The 10,446-nt window shown below is 39.2% G+C and overlaps 1 protein-coding gene across 1 annotated transcript; it reads left to right on the top strand.

The window, feature by feature from the left end:
• Positions 1-7,054: 7,054 nt before the first annotated feature.
• LOC132972957 (E3 ubiquitin-protein ligase TRIM35-like) lies at positions 7,055-9,398 on the top strand. The gene has a single exon (XM_061036118.1). The coding sequence runs from the start codon at positions 7,321-7,323 to the stop codon at positions 8,752-8,754; it is 1,434 nt and encodes a 477-aa protein (XP_060892101.1). The 5' UTR covers positions 7,055-7,320; the 3' UTR covers positions 8,755-9,398.
• The last annotated feature ends 1,048 nt before the right edge of the window (positions 9,399-10,446 follow it).

Raw genomic sequence — 10,446 nt, 5'->3', positions numbered from 1 at the left:
CTGATCCGGTTGTTGTGGTGTGTTTTTGTGTGGTTGTCTGCAGGTTTTCAATCAGGGAAAACTGAATATTCAGGGTGATGATTTGAGAAAAAAGGTTCACTCTTTCATGATGACATAACTGCTGTTTTCACACTTGCATTTCAGGAGAAACGCCCCTGAAATCCTTGTGGTTGTTCACACGTGAAACAAAGCAACAGTCCACCACACGATGCTAAGATGAGACTGTTTACCTTTGTATCTAAGCTGTGAGTGTAAAAGAATCACAATATCAACAAAAGAGCGGAGAAGAACAAACGGAAAACATCAGGCAGAAGTTTCAATACAGAGAGCAAAACTATCTCGAGCATACAGTCTATATGGTCTTCCACCGTTTTCAGGAAATACTGTAAACGTCACCACCCCCTCGGACCGGTCCGGTCTCTGGTCCTCCATGCTGTGGTGAGCAGAGTTTACTCGACTCTGTGGGCCGGCGGTGTCCGGGCGCCACGCTGGGACAGCTGCTCTGCCACTTCACCCATCGTCCATTTTAGATGACATCACCTGAGTGGACGCAGCTGGAGTGGCTGTCATCATGCATCACAGAGAGGGTGGGGCAAAGTGCCTCATCTGTTTTCTATATATAACCCTGACCTCCACCCTGCTGCTCCTCCTCCACGTGAAGCTGCCTTGTTCCCTCGCCGCGGTTGGAGTGTCGCAGGCAGCTGCATCCATCACGGTTCGGAGGGGAGCTTCCTGTCAGACTCATCCATCTCTACGCTCTGTCTCTCAGGGGAGGAGAGGGACGACTGTGTGACCTGAAACTCAGAGGTCACGGGGTCAAAATCAACATCAAAGCCTTCACAAAAGTCTAAATTTAAAAAAACTCAGTGGTAGTCTTTTTATTAGTTCTCTAAAGTTGAATGCCAGAGGGGTGTTAGTCTGACAACAGGAAGTAAGAAAACTTCCACCTTGTATTTCAATAAGTGACTTTACTCCTGACTGAGACTAACAGTTATTAGTTCTGGTTCTTGGTGTGGACAACCCTACAGTGCAGAGCAGACCAACTACTCCATGCAAAATCCAAAGTGTCTGATATTATTCAACCAATCAGATTTATTTAATGTGCAGTTTGGACCTCAAACGATACGAACATGTGACTGAACAAAGAAACTGAACAAAACAAACGTGTTTAAAAAGCGCCTCAAAGACTTTTTGACCCAAAATAAAATTCCCTTGCACACATTCACGACCCATTGAGAACGGCTCCATGACCCACCAGGTGAGAACCACTCCTATGAAAGAGTCTTTAGGGTTTTTCTGATGGAGTGCTTCAGCTCTTAAACGAGAGCAGGAAGGTTTTTGATAAGCTAAAGGTGCAGGGAGCAATTCGACTACAGATTTTTGTTCCTTAAACTGTAAATTAACCTTTTTTTTTTTAGAGTAGTAAAAGAAAAGTAGAGTGAAAAAAAGATGTGTCAGAGTAAATAAACATAAGATTATATTTTTTACATTTTCTTAATCTATTTTGTTACAGTTAAAAGGATGAATAATTGATCAAGCATTTAAAACACATGTTGCATATCTTCATTTAAAAAGCTTCTGCTTCAGAGTAGAAGTATAGAGCTGTTTTTTTTCTTTGTCATCTTAACATCAGTTTAGTATTTTCTGTTAACCTCAGTTTAGAAAAGAATTAAATGTAACCAGAGGAAACGTTTATAAGGTCGGCAGACTGAGTGGACTTTGACTTTAACAACAAAAAACCCAACGAGAGAAAATATGGGAGCCAGAATCAATACATTTAAAAAAAAGAAGATATGTGCAGTTAAATTGTTGGAGTTAAGTTGAATAAATATGTCAGAGTGTGGGAGTATTCATACCCAAGAAAAAAATAGACTGAAATGAACCAGAGAGTGGATTGAAACAGAGCTGCGTATGCAGCAACAGCGCCCCCTGCTGCCTCTGAGGAGGAGGTGCAGGAAAATTAACCGCACATCCTGGGAAACCTGCAAACACTCATCAATCATCAATCAATCTTTATTTGTACAGCGCCAATTCATAACAAATGTTATCTCGAGACACTTCACAAACCTCCTGGAATAAAAAAGTAAGTTTAAATCAGCTGATGGTCTCAACAAGCTGGGTTTGGTTTCAGTCACAAACACTTCTGTTTCCATCAACAAAAAAATAAATAAAAATGTATATAACGCATTTAGTATAATGTCATAATTAAGTTTGTCAGTGTAGATCATAAACGAGCATGAAAACATAAGTATATGTTGACCAGGGTGAGGTATGTTTAACCAGATCTAGTGTTTTTCTTATTCCAGGTTGTAGTGTCTGTAGGTGAGATCGTAAATGTAGGAAGGGTGTTGGTGTTATGAACTATGTTAAAGAAGGACTTCAGTGTAAACAAATGGACTTGCCTTCTGACAATCTGGAAAGTTACCATCACACGATTGTATTGTATCGACCACGCCAAATGAAAATGATCTGTTCTTTAATAATTTATTACTTAACTTTTTATTTGTAAAGGGACCATGTACAATATTAAACATAAATGTTGCAATTTGATGCACTGCACCAGAGTTAGCCTTGGGATAAATATTTACATCTGCAGTACCTCAGCAGGTATCTTCTGTTATCAAAACAATTGAATGGCAAAGAAATTATCTTGTGAAATAAACCCATCCAGTCCTTTGTTTGTGGTCTGCATAAGTCTTACAACACAGAGAAAAATGTTCTGTTTCAAATGTGCTCTCCTTGTGATGTCACAGTGGGATTCTGGTTAAAAAAAAACAGGTCTGCCATTTTTATTCTCATTCTCATTGTATTCTTTATTTATTCTCATTTTTATTAATTGTGTCTGCTGGATTTGGCCATATTTTTAAACAGTTTAATAATCTATTAAAAAAACTGTTTGTATCTGTTGTTCTCAAAATATATGTTTCTATAAGTTATTTGTAACAAAAAATGTGAGATTAACATGTTAACTATGACGTCATTCATCATGGTTCATTTAAAGATACATCGCATGAATGTCCACAAGGTATTTAGTTAAACATACAAAGTTTTATTTTTAGTTTCCAGCTTCGGGAACTTGTTTTTTCTCCAGATAAAAGATCAGTCAGAGGACGTGATGACGTCACTTTAGACGGACGCAGCAGATTCAGATGCGTTCAAGTGCTCCGTGAAACTTTGGAATTTGGGAGATTTCATTCACCATTCACCAGAACCATTCACCGAGGGAGGGTGATGAGTGTTAATGTGTTTGGCTATCGACTGTGAAGAAACTACATTTTTGTAAGATCTTCCTTCATTTCTTTATTTTTCTTGTCAAATTGCGTGAAATCGCCTGCATCTTCATTTATTTGGTATGCACATATTGTGTCTGAGGACTCTTTGTTCAGAGATGTTGCTTTCAACAGGCAAGGTAAGGAACTGTTTGGAGCCAAAGGCTAGTAGGGGTGGCCCTGAAGGCTGAGAAATATACACCACAGAAATGGCTCAAAACGTGCAAAGTTTGCAATGACAGTAAGAAACCTCCCCAAGGGACCCCTCATGTGACAACACTCAGTCTTGTTGTGCTGCTAAACGTCTTAGGAAGCAACTCGGTATCAGAATTCAAATGATAAAAATCAAATTTGAAAATTCAGATGCATTTAAATAAATGATTTTGAATGCATTGAATGCACTCAAAAAATACAATTAAATTTAATTCATCAACTTTGCAGTTTAATCTCCATCTCCAAGTATGCACATTGTATAACATGATTAAAAATAATAAAATAAAAATACATTAATTGTTTTTAATTTACAGAAAATGCTCCACTAAATAGTTCTCATAGAATAAATTGGAAAGCAAATTAATGCTTTTTAATTTTCATAAAGGTGCATTGTTTGACTCAAAAGTAAATGAGAATTAATTCATCAAGTTTGCAGTTTAATTTTAATCTCCAAATATGCATATTGTATGATTATTGGGGACATTGCTTTTTTGTTTCCAAACCTGCCCTGCTAAATTGTTCTCATGAATTGAATCAATTTGAAAATGAAATGACAAGCTGTGCAGGAAAGTGACATCAGACTTCAGCTCCCTCTGAGGTCCACAGGTGGCGATCTGCATGGTTCTTTCCTGAGCACACTGAATTTTCTTTCAGGTGAATGTAAATATTTTGAAAAACAAATACTTATGTGAACTTTGGAATTTAATTTTCAACATTGGTTGGATTGGCCCTTTGTGATTTTTTGCACGGGGCCCGAGCGGACTCTTGAATCTCCGCTCTCACTCAGTGGAGACGGATGGTCAGGAGCTCCACAGCTGAAACATAACACCACGGTTGTAAGTAATGGAATCCGTCCAGAAAAATGTCCGGTTTGGTCAGTCGCCAATGATCTCAAAGTACCAAATTATGAACCTTGAACCCAATAAGCCACAGTCATAAATCTCCATCCCCATGTCTTGACACACCTGAGACAGCCCGGTCAAAGGTTTGTTATTCTTTTACCGTTGTGTCTATTCAAAAATAGAGAATGAAATGTTGTTTTAGTCTGTCTCATTTTTCACCTTTTACTAATCAATCAAATGTTTCTACACTTGATCTGAATCAGTATTTATAACTTGTGTTGTGTTGTGTTGATGTATTTGATTTCAACAGAGAATGAGTTTGTCATTGTTGTTAATAATAAACCAATCTTTATTATTATTATTCTTATTCATTGCCAGTGTTATTTTATTGAAGTCTTAAAACTGTGATATGTGAAATGATGCAAGTTTATCAGTGTCGACTTTTGTATCAGGGTGAAGAGGAGAAGATAAATGTCATAAAGGAGAAGAGTTTGATCCAGAGATTAAACAGGCACTGGAGAACACGGATTAATCATTGTAGCTTTACAACCTGATAATCATTACATATAAATTATTGCAGACTTTAACCTGGACCGTTTAAAGATCTAAAAATGTAAATTCTGGGTTGTGTTTTTTGTTTTGGATTTTTGAAAATTTTTGAAAATCAGAGAATTGAAAAGGCCAAGTACTTTGACTTTTCTGTTGTATCTTTCATCACTAGAAGTATAGTGATTTACAAAAGATCAAACCAAAGGGTTTAATAGGTACAGAATCTAACAAGGGCTCACAGGGACAATTGAACCTCTTGGCCATGTTGATGAAGTAAATAAATGTAGCGTTCCCCCGATAAGACATCACAAAGGTAACTAACTAATAAACAACAGAACAGAGAAGCGATAAATGACAAAGTTTATGGCTTCATGTGGTCAAATTAAATTATAGAACGTATCTAGTTCATCAAAACATCAGATATTCAGTGAACAGTTTGCAGAGCTTCATTACAAACTAATTCAAAGCAAAGATGTGAACTGAATATGATTACCACAATATATTCTGTTTTACTCTCTGTGATTGAGAGTGCACATATAGGCCCAAATTAGACACATGCACAAACAGGAGGTCATGCATTAATGGAGAGAAGTCAGAGTGGGGCTCCTTCAGATGTTGGGGGCTCGGTGACTTGCTCAAGGGGGGAACAGCACTCACTCTTATAATAGTAAATGACTGAATGATGCTCATCTAGCCATAAATATGGGGAACAGACACTTTAATTACATAACTTCCGCTAAATGTTTTTGTTGGTGTCAGATTATTTATAACATAATGAGGATAAACACTGTTTGGAAGGGCCCCCTTTGAATTTATGCCTTAGGCCCCAGAGGTCTCTGGAACTGCCACTGTTCCCAACCCAAGTCCCTACAGACTGAGCTACTGCCCCTATATCACTCGCATCGTACAAATTTGCAGCAAGTGAAATATTTTCAACTTGAGCATAAAATTCTCGTGCTGCTGTGTCAATAAGGCGTTAGAGTTTTAAAGTTCTCCTCACGTCCTGAGGTTGTGTCAGAAAATGTTGATCTGTCCACAGAAATGGCTCAAAATGTGCAAAGTCTGCAATGACAGTAAGAAACCTCCCCAAGGGACCCCTCATGTGACAGCACTCAGTCTTGTTGTGCTGCTCAACGTCTTAGAAAGCAAGTCGGGATCAGAATTCAAATGATAAAAATCTAATTTGAAAATTCAGATGCATTTAAATAAATGCTTTTGAATGCATTGTTTGACTCAAAAAAATACAATTAAATTTAATTCATCAACTTTGCAGTTTAATCTCCATCTCCAAGTATGCACATTGTATAACATGATTGAAAATAATAAAAGAAAAGTACAATGCTCCACTAAATAGTTCTCATAGAATAAATTGGAAAGCAAATTAATGCTTTTTAATTTTCATAAAGGTGCATTGTTTGACTCAAAAGTAAAAGAGAATGAATTCATCAAGTTTGCAGTTTAATTTTAACATAGCACATTGTATGACATGATTAAAATTCAGTTCTCATGATTGAAATGGAAAAAGCAAATATGAAAATAAAAATGTCTTAACACAAATACTTTTGAGTTTTTCAGATCAAACATGCATCATTTGACTCAAAAAAAAATAAATCAAAATGCAATTGTATCATTTGTATTTTAATTTGATCTTTAAGTCAACATGAACATATTCTCTGACGCAATTAAGAAGAAAATTAATGGGGACATTGCTTTTTTGTTTCCAAACCTGCCCTGCTAAATTGTTCTCATGAATTGAATCAATTTGAAAATGAAATGACAAGCTGTGCAGGAAAGTGACATCAGACTTCAGCTCCCTCTGAGGTCCACAGGTGGCGATCTGCATGGTTCTTTCCTGAGCACACTGAATTTTCTTTCAGGTGAATGTAAATATTTTGAAAAACAAATACTTATGTGAACTTTGGAATTTAATTTTCAACATTGGTTGGATTGGCCCTTTGTGATTTTTTGCACGGGGCCCGAGCGGACTCTTGAATCTCCGCTCTCACTCAGTGGAGACGGATGGTCAGGAGCTCCACAGCTGAAACACAACGCCACAGTTGTAAGTAATGGAATCCGTCCAGAAAAATGGCCGTTTTGGTCAGTCGCCAATGATCTCAAAGTACCAAATTATGAACCTTGAACCCAATAAGCCACAGTCATAAATCTCCATCCCCATGTCTTGACACACCTGAGACAGCCCGGTCAAAGGTTTGTTGTTCTGCCTCACTGAGACGAGACGCACTGAAGGACGAAGGACTGACATTCACCCTCAGAGTAAAACCAGACAGCTGCAGGAGGAAATACTGGGAATACGAGGATACTGGGAATACCTATGCTTCAACCTAAAACTGAATCCACAAACTGGACAAGAACTTTAAAATAACTTTAATTGACAGGGAGTGACTGACGTTGTTCGTCTGCTTTGCTTCAGCTTGACTCTCAGCTAAATGGCGTCCAAGTTGGAGGAATCTCTGTGCTGTCCGGTCTGCCATGACATCTTTAAAGATCCTGTCATCCTGTCCTGCATCCACAGCTTCTGTAAAGACTGTCTGCAGAGCTGGTGGGAGGAGAGGGAAAATCAGGAGTGTCCAGTTTGTAGGAGAAGGCATTCAAAGGCATTACCTACCAACTTTGTTTTAAAGAATCTGTGTGAGATTTTTATGCAGGAGAGAGATCAGAGCGCTTCGGACGCTCTCTGTAGCGTGCACTCTGAGAAACTCAAACTCTTCTGTCTGGACCATCAGGAGTCAGTGTGTGTCGTCTGCAGAGATTCAGAAAAACACAGCGAACACAGATACAAACCCATCGATGAAGCCGCTCAACAACACAAGAAGAAACTTCAGGACACTCTGGAGCCCTTGAAGGAGAAGTTAAAGGATTTTAAAGAAGTTCAAGTAAAGTTTGATGAAACAGCAGAACACATTCAGGTCCAGGCACAACACACAGAGAGGGAGATTAAGGAGCAGTTTAAGAAGCTTCACCGGTTTCTAGAAGAGGAGGAGGAGGCCAGGCTGTGTGCACTGAGGGAGGAAAAGGAGCAGAAGAATCAGAGAATGAAGGAGGAGATGGAGGCTCTGAACGGCAAGATAGCCGCTCTTTCACTCACAATCAGAGCCACAGAGGACGAGTTGAGAGCCGAAGACGTCTCATTCCTGAAAAACTACAAGGCTGCGGTGGAAAGAGTGCAGCAGCGCCCCCTGCTGGAGGATCCACAGCTGCCCTCGGGAGCTCTGATCAACCAGGCCAAACACCTGGGCAACCTGAGCTTCAACATCTGGAAAAAGATGAAGGACATGGTCTCCTACAGTCCTGTGATTCTGGATCCAAACACTGCTTATCCCAAACTCATCCTGTCTGAAGATCTGAGCTGTGTGAGAGGAGGAGAGGGACAGCAGCTTCCTGATAATCCGGAGAGGTTCGGTTTATTCTGTTCTGTCCTGGGCTCTGAGGGCTTTAACTCAGGGACTCACAGCTGGGACATCGAGGTTGGAGACAGCACAAACTGGTCTCTGGGTGTGATAGAGTCTGTCGAGAGGGACAATTTCACACAGTCTGGATTATGGACGATACTGCTCAGCTGTAAAACATACAAAGCATCATCCACATCCCATTCAAACACTGCTCTCTCGCTGAAGACGAAGCTCCAGAGGATCAGAGTGAATCTGGACTGTGACAGAGGAGAGCTGTCGTTCTCTGATCCCAACGCTAACACACACATACACACCTTCAGACACAAGTTCTCAGAAAAACTGTTTCCATACATCAGGACTGGGGGGGAACACCCGCTGAGGATTTTACCGGGGACGGTCTCTGTGACTGTAGAAAAAGAAATGGCTCATTGTGATGATGATGATAATGTTCATCTGAATCTTCTTCTCTGATTCTTTTGCCGTTGTGTCATCCTCTAGTGGACACTCGTCGAACTGCAGGATTTTGCACTTCGGCATTGGCTTCAATTTTCAACACCGTAAAGCCGCTTGATTGTACAGTGATGTTATGTGTATTTTTCATTTTAGAAATCATGTTGACTACAAGGTAAACTCCTGCACACTGTCTTACTTGCAAAAAAACATTTATGGACAATGTGTCGATGATTCATTTGCTTTTTTCGCCTGATGAAGGTCTAGTGTCGAAGTGTCGCCAATAAATGTTTGTTTGCAAGTCAGACAGTGTGCGGGAGTTTATCTTTAAGTTTTGGATGGACTCATTGCTCTCCTACACACCTGTCTTATTAAATGGATGTTCAAAGGGTGGTTTATTTGGGTAAATCGTGTTGACCCCAGGAAGAATGGCTGCTGCTATGCAAAAGCTAAAGGGGATCTCAATCAAAACAAAAAATAGAGAATGAAATGATGTTTTAGTCTGTCTCATTTTTCACCTTTTACTAATCAATCAAATGTTTCTACACTTGATCTGAATCAGTATTTATAACTTGTGTTGTATAGTGTTGATGTATTTGATTTCAACAGAGAATGAGTTTGTCATTGTTGTTAATAATAATAATAAACTAATTTTTATTATTATTATTATTCATTGCAGGTGTTATTTTATTGAAGTCTCAAACCTGTGATATGTGAAATGATGCAAGTTTATCAGTGTCGACTTTTGTATCAGGGTGAAGAGGAGAAGATAAATGTCATAAAGGAGAAGAGTTTGATCCAGAGATTAAACAGGCACTGGAGAACATGGATTAATCATTGTAGCTTTACAACCTGATAATCATTACATATAAATTATTGCAGACTTTAACCTGGACCGTTTAAAGATCTAAAAATGTAAATTCTGGGTTGTGTTTTTTGTTTTGGATTTTTGAACATTTTTGAAAATCAGAGAATTGAAAAGACCAAGTACTTCCAAGAACCTCTTGGCCATGTTAAGTCGATGATTCTTGGAGGGAACATGCAACACTGATGCTCAAATGATGGATCACATTATTCAAAGAGAGAGATTGGTGATAGAGCCTTGGCTTGGATGAAGTAAATAAATGTAGCGTTCCCCGATAAGACATCACAAAGGTAACTAACTAATAAACAACAGAACAGAGAAACGATAAATGACAAAGTTTATGGCTTCATGTGGTCAAATTAAATTATAGAACGTATCTAGTTCATCAAAACATCAGATATTCAGTGAACAGTTTGCAGAGCTTCATTACAAACTAATTCAAAGCAAAGATGTGAACTGAATATGATTACCACAATATATTCTGTTTTACTCTCTGTGATTGAGAGTGCACATATAGGCCCAAATTAGACACATGCACAAACAGGAGGTCATGCATTAATGGAGAGAAGTCAGAGTGGGGCTCCTTCAGATGTTGGGGGCTCAGTGGCTTGCTCAAGGGGGAAGTGACCTAGCATCTTTTGAACCGGCAACCCTCCAGTTCCAAACCAGAGGCGCTGCTTGTCAACAGGCAAGGCAAGCAACTGCTTGGGGCCCCAGGCCAGTTGGGGGCCCTTAAAGGCGGATTAACTTTAAACCACAGCAGTGGCTCAAAGTTTACAATCTGCCCCCTCCCTAAGGGGGCCTCATCTGACAGCACTCACTCTTATAATAGTAAATGACTGAATGAT

The sequence above is a fragment of the Labrus mixtus genome, chromosome 4, assembly GCF_963584025.1.
Source record: "Labrus mixtus chromosome 4, fLabMix1.1, whole genome shotgun sequence".
Lineage (NCBI taxonomy): Eukaryota > Metazoa > Chordata > Actinopteri > Labriformes > Labridae > Labrus > Labrus mixtus.
Note: the sequence above shows the minus strand (reverse complement) of the source record. Positions and strands in the feature narration are given on the sequence as shown.